We start from the raw sequence: 21,803 nt of genomic DNA on the forward strand, positions 1-21,803 counted from the left end.
CTTCCTCTTTCCATTTTCTTTTGGTGTATTTAACTGAAGGCTGTTAAAGACAGATAATTAAATATGAACGTAGCAATTGTATCCTTCAGATTACCTCAGTATGTAGTTAGTGGTTGCTTATTTAAACCGCCAGAGAAAGGATACTTGGCATGGGTGAAGGGACACTGCAGAGGAGCTGAGTGCAGGCAAGACATTTTCATAGGAAGGGGGGTGACAGTCAAACTTGGCTGCTTCTCTGGGATGCTGCTGATGCTTGATATCAAGATGGCTGGAAGTCAGTGTTCAGGAGTAAAGAGAAAGAAGGCTTTGTTTTCCAAGCATCTTCAGTAGGAGTCCCAAGTGGCTGCTCAGACCTTGGAGAAACTGGTGGGAGGGAAGGAGAAATCTGGCAAGTGTCCAGGCAACTGGATGAGGGCCTGAGCTGCCTTAAGAAAGTGTGGTAGTGGCGTGGGATCATGACCTCAGTGTGGAGGGAATGGAAAGGGGGTCAAACAGGGGTGGTGAACTCTTGTGAATTAGCTGTGTGTGTTCCAGCTGAGTGCACTGATCGAGTGGCGGTGACAGCTGTTTCCAAATCTGTTGGGCTGTTTGCTTGGTCAGAGTCCCCTTCATGATGTTTTGGAATAAATGTGACCAGGTAGAGCTTGTTCATACCTAGCCATGCATTCAGCATTTTTGACTAAATCAGTTTAATTGCATCTTAGGTTCTTCAGACCTTTTCTTCCATCTTACAGCCTAATTTAATGAGCACAATTTACATCATATTTTGACATGAGAACTTTTTATGTCCGTGATCCTGCAGACTGAAAATTTTGAATGTAATATTCAACAGCTCATTTGGATTCAAGCATGTCAATATTTACCTGCATTCTCCATCAGCTCATGGATGCTGTATGGTGCCACAGTTGTCTGTCCAGGAGCAGGTGATCCTCAAAGCTAGCTCAGGTGCTTTCAGCACAAGCTGTGATCATAGCAGTAGCTGCAGTTTGGACAGTCTGAACTTCCCAAAGATGCTATAATCACCTTGAGGTTATTGGAGGTTATGTCCTATCGATTATCTTGCCACTGGAGTTGATCACTTGCTGTGCATGGCCTTGTTTTTCAACTGCGTGTTTGAAGTTATTGAATGAATAGTACGAAATTGTGCCTGATAAGCATGTGAGAGGGAAGGCTGGTCTGTTGCAGACTTTACTCTTCCAGTCTGTCCATATGGAACTATTTCAGCCATTTGCTGTTGCGTAAAATAGCACACACCTTGTGCTGTATGGGTCTAATTTAAAACTTATGTTTATTTGCAGGATAACACAATTTGGAAGCCAGATTCTTGCCAAGACTGCCGTTGCCATAGCAATATTGCCACCTGTGAACCTACTGTCTGCAAAGACCCTCAGTGTGACTTTCAGAAGGTAAGCAGTTGCCACTGTCCAAATGCCAGCTGACCTGTCCTGCATGGTGGGAGAAATGTCAGGTTGCTCTGAAGTTCCCAGCCTTGCCCTGCTTTAAACCCCTGGAATAGTTATGTCAAAATACTTGTTTGGGTCCGCCACACTGTGTTACGTGTAATGGTATGGTGGGAGCAGCTGGGGTAATTGGTCCTACAGTCCCGGTGGAAGCAAAGCTCCTCTTGTATTAAGAGGGATACAAAAAGAGGATGCAGCATGAGGCGTTTCCCTGGAGGAACTGGCAGAGCTGAGCTGGTTGCTTATCTTTGTACACTGCAGTGACAGCTGTCGTATCAGCCTTCTGGGCTCAGCTGCCTCCCTCTAGCTCCCTTTGAACCCGAGGGTCTGATTCACAGCAGGGTTTGAGGGAAGCACGAGGGAGCAGTGAAATCCCGTTTCGCCTCCCAGAGAGTGTGTGACTGGCCAGGGTCAGGCACAGTCTCTGTGCCCTTTCACTTCTCATTGACGCAAGCCTGTGCAAGAAGCACACAGGCAAAACCCAGCGTGTGAAGCCTTTGTCTACTTCACCACACTACAGCCAGAGGCTTGGTGTTGGAACAGCTTGCAGTCTGCCTGTGCTCCAAGGGTGGTCTGGTCCCCAAAGGAAGGCCCTGAACTGGATTCAGACCTCCCAGCATGAGCCCGGCTTCCAGTCACCCTTCATTTGAACGTGGAGCTGGGTCTCCCCCAAACATGCAGATGGATGCTTTCCACTCTGATGAACAGCAACAGAGCTGAGATTGTCTGTCTTTCAGTTTCTTCTGCCTTGTGATCGTTGTTGAGCTTTCATCGTCTCCTGTTCATCTTTCTTTGTCTGAGCCTTCATTAATGGTTACAGCTAATTGGCCATGGAATTGGTCTTGCATTAGCATCTGGATTACTGGGGTAGTACGCATGAATGACAATGAAAATTGGTGTTTTAAAGAGGCACTGCCAATATAATTATATGGCTTTATGAAGCAGGTTAAAATGTTTTGCAATATGACAGCATTAATGAGGAAATAATTTTGATTCTTACTGGTTTTCCCCATTATTATCACTAGGTATTGATTAAAGCAAGACTGAAATATTAGGAATTTTTGTGCTAAAGAGGAGAGAAATTAAAAAAGGGTGCTGTTCTGGCACACCTAATAATGAGCAGGCTAGATGTTCATTTTTAAAAATTGGGTAAATGAAAAGGTGGCAACTTTAAAGCTCATAAAGGCAAATAGATTTATAGTGTGAAACAAATCTGTGTGACTTCTTGACCTGGATGATCTTCAAGACAAAGAGTTTCAGTGTTCCATAAAGTCTGGCCATTTAAATATTGAAAAGGATCATCAAGAATCTCAGAAGAAGAAAACCTGATCATCCTTCAAGCATAAACCAACTACTGATGAACAAGGTCAGAAATCGCCATCCCCCTCCATGATTTCTTTCTTACCTGCTTATTATGATGATTTATGCTAATATTGCTGATCTTGTTTACAGCAACAAGGCATAAATAAAACCAGACAGTCTCTGCAAAAAGCATACCGAGTGGTGTTCTAAACATTTGTACGTAAAACCTGCTGCTGTGCATACTGAGTGTTTTGAGTAGGTGAAAAATCAACAAACATCATTTCTGTTGTGTAAACCAAAGCAAACCAACAACCAAGAACAGTTTCTCCACAGCAGGGTCACAGTTGAATGGGGTTTAGTGGTTTAAGCTAAATGAAACATTTAATTTTGTTTCCCACCTCCTAAAAAACACAGCATTGAAGGAAATCTTGAAGTGAAACATTTTTTCTCGGTTTGAAAAATCAAAATGTTTCTTTTAGAAAACAGAGAAGGAAAACTTGTGACATTTCAAATGATTCTGGTCACTTTTATCATACAAATAAAGAGGTGAAAGGTAAGACAATTTTTTGGCGTCACAGTGCCTTCATTTTTTTATTATAACAAAACAAATAATGACTTCCTTTTGAGCAGGAATCCCTTAGACATTGGCTGTACCCTTTCAAAGTGGAAAGGATGAAGCATGTCTCCTGAGAAACACCTTTTCAATGTTTTGAAGAAGGTGACCTCATGGATAACATTTTTCTACATTTCACTTCCCAAACCTGACATGTTCATGTTTTGGTTTTTTGTTTTCTCCCTCTCCAGCTACTGTGCTCGCATCAGAAAAATTGTTTGGTCCTTTTTTGTTATTAGCCGTGAGAGGAAAATACTGAGATCGGTGGTACCTCAGGTGGTGCCGGAGGGCCCTCATGCGCAGTTGCCATCAGTGACAGACACCCTTGCAAAATAAAATCCTCCCAGAGCTGATGCTGTCCTGTCTGTGGGTCTTGTGCCAGGCCTGGGGTGTTTAACATGCATCTGGAAGGAACATGAAAGCGTTGCTCTGGAGAGTCCGTGGAGACGTTTTCAGTGACGGGAGTCTGTGATCCTTCCCAGTGTTGGCTGATGTCTTTATTGCTGTGTTTTGCCCTTTGTGTGATGAATTGCTTCCATCAGCGCCATCTTTTTCCCTGCTGCTGAACAGGATGTAGCAAGTGGTCAGATTGCTAAACCCCTGGAACATGCAAAGCAAAGTGGTAGCAGCATCTCTTGACTGTGCTGTGGTTGGAAGTGGTCAGTAGTTTTCAGTTAATTTTAAAGTAATGTTATTTAAAAAAAAGCAGTGATTATTAATCCAAAGAAGTACAGTTAATGGATGCACATTCATTCTGCCTGCCAGCTGCGCTTCTGGTGTGGTGAAATGTTAGATTGGTAACCATCCTGTACATGTACAAAACTATCTATTGAGAAAATTACATCTGTACCACGTTTCTCAGAGGTTCTTCAGTGACTAATCTTGGGTTTTTGTCTTGAATAAGTGCTTTCTGTTCTTTGTTCTGGTTTGAAAACTAGTTCAGCTGGGGACTTCCTAATTGTACCATTAGGGGTGTAAATTCTACTGCTGTTTTAATGATAAACTGTCAAATGCAGTAAACTGATGTGCCACCTCTCAACAAAGGGATCTGGTGTAGCACTGTTACATATTTCACTTAATACATTTCCTCTGTAAACTGAGAGCACCAGATCCAGCAAGCCTTTGCCTTCATATTAAAAGTCTCTATTTCATGTGAACTGCTTATTGGATTCTTGTATCTTTTTAGGGAGAAGTGCTCCAAATAGCCCCCAACAAGTGCTGCCCTGAGTGTGCCTCCCAAGCTGAAGGATTTTGCCAGCATGAAGGACAGATTCACAGTGTGAGTGCTCTGTCATGTTCCTTGGCAGGGACAATCCTTTCCAGTTTTTAGCCCTCTGTTTGGTTCACATCAGTGAAGGCTGCCTAGCTGACATGCAGGAGAAGGATAGTTCATTGGGCTTATATTCTGTCACTATCAGATGATGTAGTGTAACAGGAGTTTGGTCGGCAGGGTTTGCAAAACGGGAATGTGTCGCTGAGCATGTCCTGTTTGGCTTAAGGGGAGAAAGTTTCCCACTCATTCATTCACTCACTTCACTGTTTCTGTGGATGATTGAGACAATATAGTAATGTTAGGAGGGGAGCAAAACACATTGAACTTGACATTAGCTATCCTGAAAGAAGGCTTTTCTCTCAGCAGCCATCTATGCTGGTAGAGATTGATTGCTGTTGTGCGACCTGGGTTATGTATTTTGTAATCCTGAATTATTCAGGAAGCAGGTTCCAGAATGTCATTTCACCTAGAGAGGCTGAAAGGCCAAAACAGTGTCTACAGATGAGAAAAAAATAAAGATTCATGGGTAGTAGTTAATGAAGCATATTGAACAATAGGCAAATGTAGAAAAATGACTTAATGGTGAAGCCAAGTCCTATGTCTGGTCTCTTACAGACTGTTCTGTTTGACAAGAGGCAAGTTAGATCCAGATCTTAAGAAATATGCTGAAGTACCCAGATACATTTGAATATCTGGACCTTACACTTTGTACCTGAGATGGATGTTGTAACCCTCTGTTTCAGCCTGAGACATGGCCAGCATCAATCTGTTACAAGCTAGACAAAGACTGGAATAGGAGGGATAGCACATCCATCCTCTTCTCATATTCCTTTGTGCCTGTGATTTGGGTGATTCTATATTATATCATACTACATTATATTTCTTCTTGTTGCTGTTGTTGCATTTTCTGTGTTGTATTCTTGCTGCAGCTTTTGTCTTTTGACTCTCCGTAAGCCTGTTCCTTGAGATGAAAGTCAGGTGAATAAGTAGGCATCGCCACAGGGATTATAGGCATATTTGTACCTGTAGTCATATGTCACACCCTAATTCCACTGTGAGGTGTTCATTAAACAATTTTTTTGTCAGTGCAAAGTCTCATCCTGGTGGTTGGCTCAGATTTCCTGAAGGAAGAAGTTTTCTCTTTTGTCAGTGAGCTACTGTAATGCTTTATGACTTTTCTTTGTTTTACAAGTATCTAGCTAGCAACACTGGCCCTAGTGGTAGCTCAACCGAAGAAAATCTGTATCCTCTATCTGGCCAGAGCTTTTTTACTCCTTGCCTAATTCAGGATTGCATGTTTTGTGAAAGTTAACACTCTATTCGTTGAGGAGCGTTGCAATACACCAGCATGTTTCTTCTTGGGACCAATTTTTCCTCACCATGCCTCTGGGTAGAGGTAGTTGTTTCTGCATTAATGAATAAGCTAATCTAATGAGATTTTACTTAATGACTGCATTAAGTATGTGGAGCGGGTGGTGTTCACCTGACTACCTTGTGGTCAGATGTGTGTTGGGCCCTTGTTAAAAATTTCTCTAAAGAAAACATGTGTCTAAATTTAGAGTTTGCCCTACAGAAACTGTAGTGGAGAGGGGGTGTGTCCAATAGCCTGGGTCTTTGGCAGTGGGTTGTTGCTGGATGCCACTCTGCAGCAGGAAGGAAAATCAGGCTGATCTCTAGGTTTGCTGCTTGACCAATATTAACTTAACTTTTGCCCCAGCAGTGCAGCCAGGAGTGAGGGCTGCGATGTGCAAAGATTGAACTGGGCCCACAGAAGAGTAAAGTTAACACTAGTGTAGGGGAGCTTAAAGGGGAGAAGATGTATTTATAGGTCTCATTGGCAGCTGCATTCATGCATGTGTTTTCTGTGCCTTTGATTGTGTTGTGCACCGCAGCATGGCATGCAGTGGGCCAGCTCTGGATGTGTCTGGTGCTCCTGTGCCTACGGGAGGGTGAACTGCACCCCCACGGCCTGCCCAGCCCTCACTTGTGGACGAGGGGAGCTGCAATACACTGAGAAGGGATCCTGCTGTCCCAAATGTGTGGGCCTCGGTGGTAAGTATCACATGTGAATGGGGCACTGTCTGACTTCATTGATCTGAGCAGCAAGTCACTGGAAATCTCCTTTTAGTCACAAATCTGGAAAGCTTTTCTTGTTCAGTTCAGTTGGGAAGACACTGGCATCAAGTGTGTCTCTTAATTCTCTTTCTGTCCTCATACCATATCAACATTTTTACCGGCTTCACCCATAGGCCAAGAGGAAGTGATAAGCTTTAGCCAGTCAGCAGATGTGCCTAGTATGTCCTTTATTTGGAGATTAAAATCTGGAAAAAAAGATGCAGATCTTTCCTATGTACTGAGGGTACCTTTGACTCTTGCAGACGCAGACTGCAAGTTCCAAAAATGCCTGAGCTGTTGGATACCTTTCCTCATAGAAGTCCAGTGGGACAAGTGCATCCAGAGCTCTTAATTCACAAGTCTAAAGCCCTTGAAAACTTGTGGAATTTTTACTGTCATTATCTGCTTTGACAAACCAGAATTTTGAATACTAAGATGCGCAAAATCTGTGTTCTAATTATGGGTGACGGAAAGGGATTAAAGGTCATTGGAAAAGAAAGTTATCCACTGTTTTCATATCTCTTAGAACCTTGCTCCTTTGATGGCCGCTTGTTCCAGGATGGTGAGGACTGGCGACTTGGTCGGTGTTCCAAATGTGTCTGCAGGGACGGCGCGATGCAGTGCTTCACAGCTTCCTGCCAGCCTCTACTGTGCAGCCAGGTCAGGACTCATCGGCCTTCTGGGGACATTACTCATGACCGTTGTCTTTCCTTTGACAAGGTCCATTTCTCATGCAGATGTACAAATTAGCAGGCAGATCTTATGTGTGACAAGTGGGTGATTTGAAAAAGGCAGTTTTGAGGTGTGGAAATGATGTGCAGTGATGGTTAAGTCTGTCAGAATATGTGTGCTGTCTGTCTCTTCCCTAATATCTTCTTTCCCCATCATTTTACTCTTATCACGCCTTTGATGGCTAATTAAGTACAGATACTGTCTAAAGAAACTGCTTTTTGTTTTATACTAACAAAATTATGTAGTGTTGATCAGGAAATGTTTTTATTTCTGTGAGGGATGGAATGAAATTACAAGATTTGTAATGGGGGTTTATCTTCATAAATTTCAGTGTTTGGTTTACAGCTGAAAAGTTTGGTTTGCAGGTCTTGTTTACTTTTTTTTTTTACAAGAACTGTAGTAATACACTGGAAAGTAGTTAAATGTGAATGAAATTCCCCTTTTGACTTAAGGAGTTTGGAAATACAAGACAACTTCATCTGAAAGAAAAGTCGCAGAGCACTATGCCTTACATGTGCTTTTGTTTAGAAATCAACAAAATCAGTAAGATAAGTTGGCAAGCTGAAGTAGTGACTCATGGTTTAGTCCAGTTGAGAGAACTGGGACATTTCTGTCTCTGAGGTCTTTGCTGCGGATAGATGATGAGTTCTTAGCACTTATGCAGTGATCAACCCAACCAAAACACTACAAGATTTTATATAGCGTTAACACAGGGTTAGTAAAGGCAGCAAACTATACACAGTATTCCATACTTTATACAAGTGACTCAAGTTTTGAATTCTTGTTACTGTATTGGAAGTGCTTAAGGGTGTGAATGTGGTCTTTGGATTTCTTTTTGTTGGACCCATTGAACCAGTTTTCTTGGCTACCTTAGTGTATTCAGCACCCTGGTGTACTCCTTTGCAACAGCATGCCATGCTAAGGAAATGCAAGAACTGGCTCCCTGGAAATCCCTCTTTCTGACCTTGACTTTATGCTTTAGGGGCTGCCGTTTCTCAAATATTTTTTCATCTATTACCACCCTCCAATGATAAATCCAGAAGCTCCCTTGAAATGTGTGCTCTGGCTGAGCACGCTTCCTTGTAGCACTGAGAAAAACAAAAGCAGTAGTCATAAACTTTTTTTCCTGTTGATGCTTATCCAGCTTTCTATCACTGGACCAGATGTTTGTGCAATTAGCACTTTTTTTTTTGCTGGAAGGAAAGCCCCTGTTTCTGTGCATGCTAATTGTGTTTTGCTTTGTCCTGAGATACTCAATTAGTATTTGTTGACTTAAGTGCTGTGCATTAAAACAAATTTATGCCTGCTTTAGATTCCTCCTTTCCCACTCCAAATGGACTGATGTTACCTGCTGACTGATTGCACTAATGTTTAATCAGCTAATCATTAGGATTTAATTTGTGGAAACAGAAACGACTGTGGTGTTGCTGTGATGTATCTGAGAATAATCAGCTGAGAGCATCCAAGTTAATGCAGCAGAAAGCCAGTTCTGATGGTGTTTCAAATATTTCCTACTAGGGTGCCCAGTGGAAGTGACATTAGCAGGATGTGCAAGGATCCTGTTCTGTTCTCAATCATACCTAACGTTTTCTTGCATGTGCCTTTATCTCTGTCACTTTCTTCATTCTTCACTCCTTGTCAAAAGTAAATACATAAATTCTCTCAGTATTAAACTCTCATCTTCCATCTTTCAGATGACTGTGCCCTTTCCTTGGTGCTGAGGGAGAGGAACTTCAGAAATGCTTGTTCATGCAGGAGTGCACCTGAATGTCCCTCCACATATCCCACCAAAATCCACCAAAGAGTGCTTTTAGCTCTGCTGGGAAATCTATCATGGATAACTTTTACACAAAGTCTTCCACTCTTTCTTTGAAAGCTAGTGATTTGACCAACTAATGAGATAATAGTGCTTGGCATTTCTACACTACTTTTAGTCCGCAAGTCAGTCTTCCAGTCATCCTGATGTGGCTGGAGGGGGGTGCTGGTAAACAATACTATTCCAAATCATTGGATGTACATGAAATTGTAGCAGGGGAATTACAAGACACGTTTTGGATAGATGAGGTCGAGGCATGCGGGAAGTGTTATATTGATGTGAAGTGTCAGTGATGTGAAGAACCTATTCCAGTGCGATTTAAATCAGTCCCGAAAAGGTTTAAATTAGGATAATCCAGTTTTAAGCATAATTTAACACCTGTACAGACAGTTATGCTGTATAGATTTAACTAAAATAGTGCAAATGCCTGAGAGATGGCGATCATAAATTACACATTCAAAGCCTCAAAATGTGGCAGTACCAGGAAAAAAACCTCTTCTCTCCTCCATCTCATGCTTTAGTATGCTTCTCTACGTAGATTTACATATACTTTTTTTCCTCTGTATACCTGAATATATGTACTTTATCTCATATGTGTGCGTGTGTGTCTTTATCAGCATCTATATACCTCTCTATGTATTTGGACCTCAGTTAACATCCAAAGAAACCCAGAAAAATGAGATGAAGGAAATATCTTTCTTTCTAGCTTTCTATACTGATCTCCTGCTGTGAAGACTGCCCCAAGATACTGGAGCCAAAATGAAGCCTTGAGTGACTCTGAGTTATCACACAGATATTAAGTGCCTGGAATTCCAGGCAGTGATGCTGAGCCCCATGTTAACTGTTCATTCTCTTATTTTACTTGTCTCTCCTGCTTTCTGATTAGGATGAAGTTATGGTTATGTCTCCTGGAAAATGCTGCCCAGAATGTGTCCCAAAGCCCTGCTCAGTGTCAGGAAGAGTATACCAGGTAACCTTTGATGAGCCACACCAAAAGGCAGTTGTTCACAAGTTCTGGCACATCTCTCTTTCCCTTCTCCCCGACATCTGATTTTCTGCCAACACTGATAGCTTGGTACAACCATTGCTTTTTTCCCTTTCTGGAAAGCCAGGAAAGTTGAAAGAAATTAGAACTAGGTAAGAAATCACTGGCAAGCAGAAAGGAAGTTTGCAAGGTGAAGCAGATTAGGCACTTTCTTTTCACATTTTTTTGAAGAAGGAAAGCCAGAAATCATTGGTGAAGGTTAAAGTATTTACAGCTTTCATTGTATCATCTGGAAATAATTTAATGCATTATTTAATGAATCTAAGTATGTGGGATTTTCTGTTGATGATTATGTTTTGCTAATAATAGTAGTTAAGGCCTTGCCAATGTCACTGTCTTGCAATTAATCAGAAATACAGACCGCAGCATCATTTAGACCTCATACCTCTTCTTCCTGTTTGCTGATCATGTAGAGATAAACATTTTTTAACAAAAGTTTATTATTGGATACAGACATACAGAAGGAGCCATCATATTCCATAAGCAGCACAGATTTCTGGAAAGAACTTGGTTATTTATGAAAAGTGTTTAACAATTGTATACATGTTCCTTTTGAACAGCATGGTGAACAGTGGAAAAAAAATACCTGCACTGCATGTGCATGTCACAGAGGAGAAGTCAGATGTCTGAGAGAGACCTGTGACACTATTACCTGTGAGAAGGTAGTTAAAAATCATTCACCTCTGGTACTCTGGCTGCACGTATCACTGTGCCCATGCCAGCGGGTTCAGACAGTCCTGCTCAATGGTTGCTGATGTTTTGTAGGGGGAGAACAAAGTGCAGCATCCTGGGAAGTGTTGTCAGGAGTGTGTGTCTTCCAAGGGCAACTGCTTCTATGATGGCACTGTCAGGTACCACAGTGAGATGTGGAATAGTACTCGCTGTGAATTCTGCGTGTGTGATGAAGGGCAAGTCACTTGCCAGGAAGCAGAGTGTGCCGAAGTGAAGTGTGCCAAGGTAAGAAAGGTTTTCTTCTTTCAAGACGTATCTGTCAAGCTTGTCATTTTTTCCCCTCTCTTTTTCTTTTTTCTTGACTGACATCTTGAGACCCTCAAAGAACTCGCCCTTCTCTTGGGGCTTGTTTTGTGTAATTACCTTGAAAACGCTTCTCAGGAAAGCAGAGTAAACTTTGGATTTTCCATTCAAGTTTGACTGGGCTTGCATTGTGAAACAAGCCAGTGTGAATCAGTGACTAATTTAACGTGGATTCCCTCCCATGCTATTCTTTGCCGCTATAATGGAAGGTCAGATGCTCAGAGGTTTCAGTGACCACCAGCTTTTCCAGGAGCTGGGCATGGTGAGAGACATACGGGTCAGAGATAGTAAAAAGCTTAAGAAATGTTCCTTTTATCATCATTCTGTATGTTACAGTGGGCTTCAGTAAGGTAGTTGGATATGAAAGTCAGCGTTCCACTTATCTCCATTTTTTCCATGCCATTCTTGGCATGGAAGTGAAGCTGGTAAGTTCCCAGTGCTATTTACTCCAAAACTAACCCCTCCCCCACAGGTTGTTATATTTGCTCTATAGTGGATGCGCAAAATCCATTGGATAGGGTTGAATGCTTCACACACAGACAGACACACACATACAATTATGTTTTGAATTGCCTTTTTGCAGTGGGATAAGACTTCTGTGTTGTTTGTCACTGTATCATCTGTTTTAATTGGTGGGCTATTATTTACTTTATACCTATTACACAGTGTCTTGAAGAGAAGGGAAGGAATTGTAGCCTTCTGAGTTTTCTCTCAGTGGCAACGCTTTTTTGGCGCCTGCCTGTGTGCTAAATTTTGAGTAGCAGCACCCTTGTGTTGTGTCTGAAGTCCAGCTAAAATTTGGACATACTGGATTCACTGGATTAGATTGTTTTAATGAATGTTCAAAAAAGTGAGAATCCACACACGGGGTCCCAAATGATGATCATGCAGAGAGGATGTATCTAGGAATAAAAGTGTATGCTTTTTCAACTGAGGTTGTGCCTTTTAAATAGCAAAAATGCATTGACCATAGGACTCAAACTTGTGTCACTGCTGTAGTGCTGCTGCTGACCTTAAACTGCATGGAGAGATTTTGCTGGGTGGAAAGTCATGGTTATCATAAAATCTTGTGCACTTGCATCTGTTTCAGTCAGCTTCCTGCATGCTTATGGCTGTAAATTGGATCATTTACACTAATGATGATGGCATGCTGTCATGGCTCAGTAGGGAGAATTATTTAATATTCATGCTCATATCTTGGGTACTGACAAAGAATCCATTATTCAGAAAAGCCAGGGATATTTTAGAGAGTAATAGCTTGAGATGTTAACATGTAGGGTTCAAACCTGGGGGTTCAAAAATTATCACTTACGCAGCAATTTTTCAAACTCAGGCTCTCAAAGGTAACCACCCATGTGAAAGCTCAAGCATCTAAAAAGTGGTATTATTTGTCAGAGTGTGAACTGCTGCAATTTTTAATTGAATGAAATGTGATTGCTAGGAGGACAGAAGGAGGAAGACAGTGTCCTTTGTCGTAGACAAGAGTTATGGTCCCACTTGATAAAAGATATTTGCCCAAGGATTTATTATTCTGCATGGCTTCCCTTAAGATAAACTAGCTTCCTCAAGCCATGTTCAGTCATAGTTTACCTCAGTAGTACAAGGTATGCGTTAGTTAATTACAGTAAAATATTTACTCAAAAAGCAAATGAAATATTTTCTTTTTCCTTTGCTTTGTTCTTTTTGAGTTGCAGGTCTGTTTTTTAGGCACCTGTATCAATAAATCAGAGCTGATGTGAAGCTAGGAGCATTTGAATTCATCTCTTCATTAAAGCACTATTAATTTTCTAGTCACATCGTCCTATTTAAACTGTAATGAGGCCACAGATATGAACTGCAAATCCTAGACAGCTCGACAGAGTATAGCAGCATTACGTGAGGTTAGGGTAGGGGTTTAACTTACAATCTCTTTCAAACAAACCTGTCCAGCAACTGTCAAATGAAAGTGTCTGTGATGATTCTGACCTAATCTTCAAAAAGCCCTTTTCAGCAGGTTACTGATGAGCTAGGAATACAAGTTATGTGGCAGGCTGTGTTAGCTATGGATGTTGAAGTGGATGCACTCGACCAAAACCATTCAAACTGTCAGAGCATCAAATAATCCTGCTGGAGCACTTGCCAGCACCCCAGCTGAGTAAGCACACTTGCGGTGTTGTTCAGGGGAGGATGGGTCATGGGTGCTAGCAGGGGATGCTGCAGCCTACCTGAGTAGGCTGGCAATGGAGTATTTATGCTAGCAGTCCTGCCAGCCCTAGAAACTACAGGATCAGTAAGAAAGAGCTTGCAGGGTGCAGTGTGACTACTGTACAGCCAGCAAGCTGCAGAATTCTTTCTGATATTTAGAAGAAATGGAGCTAGGGTGTTGAGAGTTATGGATGGTGCATGTGGATGTAGGTGTGTACATGTTTGAGAGAGGTTGCGTGAAACATTTTTTTCTCTTTTTTGCCTCCCAGTCCATCACTGCCTTTTCACGTTCTCAACCTGGAATATGATGAATCTCTTTTCAGCAAAGCCACAAGTTATCTCACGTAGCCTCTCCCTTTTCTGAGTCTTGGCAGAGCTGCGTGGTTGCATTTTTTTGGCTGGGTGAGCCATTTTCCATGGCTAGTTGTTCTCAGTTTTCCTATAGTGTGTGTTTATATATGTGGGTGGGGATGTGGGCAAGGGTGGGGAGTTTACAGTACATAGTAGTGACATGAGATCCAACCACTGCCAATGGCATTCTGAAGTAATAATTTAAGAGCAAAAATGTATAGAACCAGCAGAGAGAGATTTAGGCTGTGTGTGGTCCTTCAGTGACTAAGAACTGTACTGTTTCTCCTCTCTCACCCATTCTCAGAAATGCATGAGGGTTGTCAGATTGTGGCCTGGCTTAATTGTTCCACCTTGGTGAAACTAACAGTGACCACTGTTATTGCCCTGTCTATGTCTAAAGTAATTCACATACAGAAATTGGTGAGTGTGTTAGTGTGGTACAGTGAAAAATACCCTGGAGTAACTGCTGGAACAGGTGCCCAGTTGGTGTAAATCAGCAAAGCTGTTTGGTAAACTTGGTGCTCAGCTGAATTTTGTGAGCCATTGGAAGAAAGCAGCAACATGCTGAAATGGAAACCGGTGTGAGCTGTGTGGTTTCATTAGGTATGTGAGCCCCTCGCAAACATTTAATGAATGGTCATGACTTCTCTGTTTGTCACAGGTAAGTAATCAGCCTGGTTGCAAGGCGAGGAGGATTATGCCCACTGATATTTGGGATGGATATTAACATTGACATTTAATGGGCATAGATTAAACAAGTGCTTGGTGCAGATCAGCAACAAATCTAATTTAGCCATTAATTTGTAACTTTAATTTGTCTGTTTTCTGACTAGTATGTATTACCTTGCCTGTGTTTACAGTGAATGAGAATCTGGTCCAGAAAAGCTACGCAGGTCAGGAAATCAAAGCTGTTTCTTTTGAGCTGTGTCCTGGTTCCCTAGGACAGAGTCTCCATCTTCTCTAAATATTCAGCTTCCACTTGGGCACAAAAAGTTGTGACAGATTAGAGCACTTTATTCTCTTCTCCTGCTGCTAAACTTACATCTTCAAACCAAAGATATTTAAGTGGATTCTGTAGAGTTGTACAGTTGTAACAAAGAACAGGCTTTTTCCATCTAGAATAAATAGAGCATGTGCTTTGAAATTCTCTTGGGGAAAAAAAGTTCAACATTCAAAATGAAGGTAAGCTTCTATGCATTGAAATCGTGACAGTGGTCCAGTAAAATCCTAGTGATCCACAGTAAGAATATGTCATTTCTATTCTCTGTACTTGCAGTGGATTATACTGGGGGGGAGGGTTTCTCTGCAGGATTTAAGGATGAAGTAATGGTCTTATCACTAAATTTCCTGGCCTTTTCTGAGGTTTGTTCTGCAACTGCAGTATTTACTAAGCACATTTTTCAAACTGTACCTACAGAGATGAAGTAGGATAGAGAGAAGATAAGGTGAAATTAGATATTGAAGATTGCATTCCAAGGCAAGAGCTGTTCTGCCTCTGCATTCCACAGTATTTTTGGTGGTGTTGATTCCGTTTGAATTGCTTCAACCTCTCTCTTCACAGGGTGAAAAATTAATTCACTTAGATGGGAAGTGCTGTCCTGAATGTATTTCAAGTAATAGTTACTGTGTTTACAAAGAACATACCAAAGCTGTGAGTATCCTGGTACTTTGGAGCACATAATAGTGAGTTTTGCTCATGAAGATTTGGAAGAATTGGTTCTCCCTCCCCAGTTCTGAGAAGGATATTATTTGCAAGTGTGGCAGAAAAATATCCATTAGTATTGTCTGCAGATTGCTTTTACAATTTACAGAACACACTTGTTAATAATGTGTGTATCTGCTGCAGAGTTTAAGTTTCTTTCCTTTGTGCTGTATAATCAATCATTTCCCTTTAATATTTAATATATGTACTCCTAGGTTTCCTGCACATCTCATGGAGTTAAAGATGCCTGACTTTAATCCTATAAAGTAGAAGCTACAGAGCTAGGGCAATGTATAGCTTTCTGCCTATGTATCCCACTGATTATAATTTTTACTGCAACAGGAGTTTGTTATTTTATGAATATTTTCAAGGAACTTCCCTTCTGAAGTTAAACAGAAAGAAAACGTTAAGTATCTTGGTTTAAATATACCAGTAATGGACTTTTCATTGCTCTGACAGATGAGGACTGCAGCTATTTGCTGCTGTTTGCCAACAGATGTGAGAAATGGGAAATTTAATACTGTTTTGGTTTTTTTAATGCTAATACTTCCCTTTCTTTCCTCAGATCTCTTTTCTCTGACCCAAGTCAGGTAAAACATATTCAGGTGTCAGGTTTATTCCAGTTTGTGCTTTATCCCTTTAAGAGAGGAATTGGCACAAAAGCTTTATGGGCATTAAAATGCTTGCTGTCTCTTTTCTGCCTTTTGACTTCCTCACGTGGTGTCAGCAGAGCCTTAGCCACTAAGGGCAGCTTCGGTGGCCTTCTGAGGGATGCAGGTCCTGGGAGGGGAACACTGGATGCAAGTTCCCTCCCCTCCATTGACTGGTAAAAGTAGACAGGCATCAGGTGCAATGGGTAGTTTTGAAGAAAGCCGGTGATACCTCTTCATGTCTGTAGTGTTTTCACCAGTCCTTGGTGATGGAAAACCAGGCAATAGAAGAGAGGAGTAGAGGAAACAAAACACTGTGAAAGTTAGAAAGAGATCTATCTGTTCAGATACGGAGCAGATTCAAGCACTTGTTACCGGGCTGTGAAAAAGAAGTGGACAAGTGAGGCAGCAAAATTTGGAGACAGGAGAAAATGCTTTGAGTCAGAGAAGACGAAGGGAGGTGAAGAAGTAGAAAGGACTTACTGCTAGCTGAAAACCACCCTGCTTTGGAGGGAGTTCTGAGAAGGGGTGTGTTCAGGTGTTCACGGACCAAGGACTCTTCTCAGTAGGTGCTTTGCAGGCAGCCTTGTTCTGGAAAGACAAAGAGGGCAAGAGGGTTAATGGTACAGAGCTGCGCAGTCCCATGTCAGCAGGCCTCAGTGCTGAAACAGTCCCAGAAATGTTTAATTTACTACGAGCACTGATACAGCCTTGCAATTTACCCAGAGATTTCCAGGCACAGCAAAAACACTTTGTGCAAAGGCTCTCCTTCACTACTGATGCTGGCCGTTCGGTGTTTCTTGTGCAGAACGGAGAGAAATGGGAAGAAGGGCCGTGCAGAGAATGTGAATGCCGGGACACAGAGGTGACCTGCTTCCAGCGCTCCTGCCCGCCCTGCCCGCTGGGCAGCCTGGCTGTTGAGGCAAAAGGTGACTGCTGCCCGCACTGCCAGTCAGGTACAGACCCAGCATCAACCGTTTCTTACTGTCACTCATCTTGGGTGAGAGCCTGTGTGTCACAGACACCTCTGGCACAGGGATTGTTCTGACATCCCTACTGCCCTCATTTCCTCAGTACTGGTCTGATACCTGTGTTGAATTTTGACTTGTCTTCAGTTTTCAGTTGCTAATTAACTGGTTTCCATATAATTTAATTAGGGTTCCTAGAGAGGTTTAGAGCTCCGTCCAAAGGCCCCCACTGACCTCCACTGATTTAAATGATAGCTTTCTTTTGGCAAAAGAGTTTCTCCTTGGGGTTGGTGTTTTGGAAATGTTTTGTCTTTCTTTTTTCTTCAACATGAGTTTTATAAGGCAAGGGACTGCTCCTTTCTGAATCCTAACATGAGTTTTGGAGTTTATGGGCGCCTAATTATTTCTTGGGAGTGGAAAGAAGAAAGAACCTGCTTACACTGTTATGCCACAAGCTCACCTGGGGCTGAATGGCTGACAGTTAATAATTATTTGGAAAAATTAGGATAGCCTTAGCTTATATGTTAATTTTGCATATAAATTCATTTTTCTCCAGGATATTGTCATTCTCCTTGATTTACATTTCATAGTAGGCCTTAGCTGTGGTTACCTGATTTTTCATGTTGGTAGCTCTTCTTGTTGCATTCATATAACTTTGGTTTTATCAGAGTGCTCCAGTTAATGTTTTATCTCAGTAAAAAGAAAATAGCTTCACCGTTTAATTATGCTGTCATTTGCAGGAGTGCCTTGGCACATTTGCCATATTAATGTTTTAAAGCTTGTTATTTACTGCATGCTAATAAAAATGAAAAGCACTACAAATTGAAAAGTGAGGAAAATGGGTTTTGGACAGTTCAGATAAAATTGTCCTGGATTTTCAAAAGGGAAACAGCATCTGCACAGGCTTCTAAGGAGGAGACAGATTATAAAGTGCTCTCAGGACCCCTCTGTTCTCCTTCTTATCAAGAAGTGCCACTGTGTACTGGTTACCCTTGAAAATCTGGCCTCTTCATTTAGCTTCCATAATGGTAGCATTCTGGAAGAGACAGGCTTTTGAAGTCATGGTATTGGACATACAGAGCCAAACTTGCATTTTTGTGTCCTGAAAGGTAAATAGAAGTTTCCTTTACTGAAGCCTGCTGTTTCCCTTTGTCTTTTTCTGTTTTGCATTCGAGGGGATGAGAAACAAATGCAAAATTCTAGCCTGCAGCAGTTCAATCTGTGAGCCCACAGCATCAGTCCCTAACGCATCTGCTTCATTAAAACCAGTAAAAATTTATTGCTGCTTCTCACAGATGTGCCGGGGGAAGCAGGCAGAGAAAACCCATTCATTCTCAGCCAGTGTAAAGCATATAGCCCTAAGCATAGCTGTATTTATGTTAAGACCAGCAAATATGCCCTCTCACTGAGAACATTTGGGTTGGGAGCAGTGAGAATTTTTTTGTACCTAGAGGAAAAGTGTCTGTTGTGTACCACTCCAAGTAGACAGTTCATTGTCTGACTGGAAGGATGGGGCTGCATATACCTTTGGGAAGTTATTGGAAAGAAATGGATAGAGACAGAGCCTCCTATTCATTTCTTCTTTTCATTGCTGTGTGTTCATTGTTACCTTCTGTATGTCTTCTGTAGTTCGATTCCTGATTCTTTCCTTAGGTACATCTCCCTGGAAACTTGCAGGTTATTTAGCATAACTGAAGGAGAGTTTTCAGCATTGGGATCCTTTCTGCTGACTTTTCGGGGCAGTGTCTCTTCCAGCAAGCAAAAGTATCTCAGTAGTAAAGCAAAAGTAGTCCTTCTCTTGGCCTCTGTAGAGGGAGCAGCCATGCCATTTGACAAAGTAGCTGTGGTCAGGAAATGCTTGCTACAGTGCTGTGACATAAAGCTTTTGACTGGAGTGGGAGTGGTCTGCCACCTGTACTCTGACCTGGCATAGATGGTCTTGACTTATTGAAGGATTTGACTGAAGAAAACTCAAATTCAGGTTGTTTTTGACCATTAATTCCTGATGGCTTACAGTTTTTACTGCTGAGAAAACCATGTGGACAATGAATATCCTTTTTATCAATAGTCTAGAAAATCCGAGTCTGTGTAATAACTTTTCGCATACTAGAATACAGCAATATAATATTTACCCCTTTCATGCAATCTTGGAAAAAAAACAACTCCAAAACTAACACACCTTGAACCACCAACAGAAATAAGTAATGAATTTCACTTTGATTTTGGAGTATGCATGGTTTTGTGCCTTCCTAATTGAAAACACTGCTGATGGTTTTTACCTATGTCTTTTCTTTGTGCCAGTTGAGTGCCACCCAGACTGTCTAACCTGCTCTCAGTCCTTCGATCACTGTAATGCCTGCCGAGACACAAGGAGGCAGCTGCAGAATGGGCGCTGCGTGGAGACGTGTGAGACTGGCTTCTACCAGGAGGGGGGGATTTGCTTAGGTAATTTCTGCAAGGGGTTATACCCTGTCAGATGACTGTCTTCTCTGTGCCTTGCTGTGCTTTTGTTTGCAGGATCCCACAGGCTTATTATAAAGAGATGGCCGGGCTTTGTTTGGAAAAGCGTTCAGGCACATAATGAATAGTAACCCTGGGATTAAGACTTCAGGAGGTTTCAGGTGGAAGCCCTTGAAAAAGGCAAATTCTCAAACTCTTTTGCCAAAATGAGGCAAAATCGTCTCCTTTTGTCAGAGCAGAGGAATCTTGCTGCATCAAGACATTTAGGATTAATACATCTTTCTTTTCTATTCTTTCTCTTGGAAGCCTGCAATGAAACATGCTCAGCCTGTACCAGTGGATTTCAGTGCTCCTCGTGCCAGACGTCCCTGCTAATGAAGAATGGGCAATGTGTGACTTCTTGTGGGAAGGGATACTTTCAGGATCTGCTCCTCTGCACAGGTAACTCAGAGCAAAAAAGACTGCAATGCTTTGTGGTAGCAGAACAGCAGACAGAAACTCTACCCAAGCTATTAGATACACTCTCTGTTGAGGGATCTGCTGTTGACATAGGTGTTAATGTTCACCGTAGAGTAAATGAAGGAGTGAACAGAGGAACTAAGTCACACAGCGTAAAATTGATTACTGGTTAGGGAAATATTCATTAAAATTCCTCAGCGGATCAGTTCTGTTGGAATAAAACTCTCTGCTTTTGAACGCTGCATTTTTTCACCCTCGTCCTCTTTCAATTCAGAATTTTCTTTTGGAAATGTGACTGGTTTTTATGGTGTTAAGGGTACAGAACAGGTTGTATGCACTAATTTTACTAAAGGTATAACACCTTGAGGCATGTCTGGCGGCCTGATCTGTGGGAGCTTTCTTTTAGTTCAGTGCAGGCTAACTGCAGCTGCTAATGCCAGACCTTTCAGGAGACAGTACTTGGAGGTGCATAGAAAATTGCTTGGAGGGATGGAGGATTGACAGAACTCAGAAAAGTGCACAGAAAATACTTCTTGAAAGACTTTTTTGCTTCATTTTGCCATTCATTTATTTCATATGGTGCATTCTTCCTGAAAGTTGATTGGACTAACTGTTCTCAGGAGACATATTTACAAAAAATTAGTAATTCTATAAAACATTGGGATGTGTCTAAACCCTCTATTTTAGCAATTGGAAGACCGAGAATAAGATTAGGAAGTTACAGTTTTCTCTTTGATGGAACTATGATAGTGCTTTTATGAGCTTTCCCTGCTCCTCTGAAATACTTGTACTTTTCCAAGACTGTAAGACAGCTGCTTTTTCATCGTGACAGTTTAATTGTTTTCTCTAAAGTTAACACTTTTCTCCTCTTGGTGTTTGCCTTTTTAGAAGGCTTCTAATTATTTCTGCAGCTCTAATTCAGCAAAGGGGTGGAGCACATGCTTAACTTCTTGAGCCTTCACTTAAATTTCTTTGGAACTAGCCCTCCTGCTTAAAATTAAATACAGGTTTAGCGCTTTTGGCAGATTTCAGGGGAAGGCACTTTAGATTGTAAGTCCAGCTTTCTTTTCTGAAGTGGTTTGCCTTGAAGACCTGACCATTTGTTTCAGGTTTTGAAAGTCTGAAAAAACCTCTGTCCTCCAGCAGTGACTATAGACTAGGGCCCCATTGTGCATGTATAAATAGAAAAGAGAGACCCAGTCCAAAAGAATTTATAGACCTAAGTATCAAATAATCTTATACTTCATTTAGTTTTATTTTACCATTTCCTTTCCACCTGCTCCTAGTGTTTTAATTGGCAGTGCCCATGTACTGCTGAAGCAGTAGGGAAAGGCTAATGTTTCATTTTATTACTGGCTTGTAGATTACTGATTGTACATTCCATCCAAATTTGCAGTCACGCATGCTTGTAGCTGAAAGTTGCTGGGAAAATTTGTTCCTATTTCCTCAAGGGAATTAAACCAATTTGCTTTAGTTCTGCCTGGCTGCATTTTCTGCATAAAGTCAAACCAGTGGAGAAAGTCTTAAATTTCAGATACAGTCCATAATTCATTGCCATTCACTCTTTCTTTGTATCCTTTTTATTTTTACAAATCTCTAATCTGATTGTCCAGATGAGCCTTAGACTGTTCAGAAATA

The 21,803-nt window shown here is 41.6% G+C and overlaps 1 protein-coding gene across 1 annotated transcript in view; it reads left to right on the plus strand.

Annotated features, from left to right (window-relative positions):
* FRAS1 (Fraser extracellular matrix complex subunit 1) overlaps nucleotides 1-21,803 on the plus strand; it is a 176,530-nt gene that overhangs the window by 62,998 nt on the left and 91,729 nt on the right. Inside the window, exons 3-13 of the mRNA XM_074867089.1 lie at nucleotides 1,299-1,406; nucleotides 4,562-4,654; nucleotides 6,541-6,700; nucleotides 7,290-7,423; nucleotides 10,198-10,281; nucleotides 10,917-11,018; nucleotides 11,122-11,313; nucleotides 15,488-15,577; nucleotides 17,087-17,234; nucleotides 19,548-19,691; nucleotides 20,013-20,147. Of these exons, the coding sequence (XP_074723190.1) occupies nucleotides 1,299-1,406; nucleotides 4,562-4,654; nucleotides 6,541-6,700; nucleotides 7,290-7,423; nucleotides 10,198-10,281; nucleotides 10,917-11,018; nucleotides 11,122-11,313; nucleotides 15,488-15,577; nucleotides 17,087-17,234; nucleotides 19,548-19,691; nucleotides 20,013-20,147 (1,390 nt within the window). The remainder of the gene's footprint in view (nucleotides 1-1,298; nucleotides 1,407-4,561; nucleotides 4,655-6,540; nucleotides 6,701-7,289; nucleotides 7,424-10,197; nucleotides 10,282-10,916; nucleotides 11,019-11,121; nucleotides 11,314-15,487; nucleotides 15,578-17,086; nucleotides 17,235-19,547; nucleotides 19,692-20,012; nucleotides 20,148-21,803) is intronic.

Source organism: Strix uralensis, chromosome 4 (genome assembly GCF_047716275.1).
Source record: "Strix uralensis isolate ZFMK-TIS-50842 chromosome 4, bStrUra1, whole genome shotgun sequence".
Classification (NCBI taxonomy): domain Eukaryota; kingdom Metazoa; phylum Chordata; class Aves; order Strigiformes; family Strigidae; genus Strix; species Strix uralensis.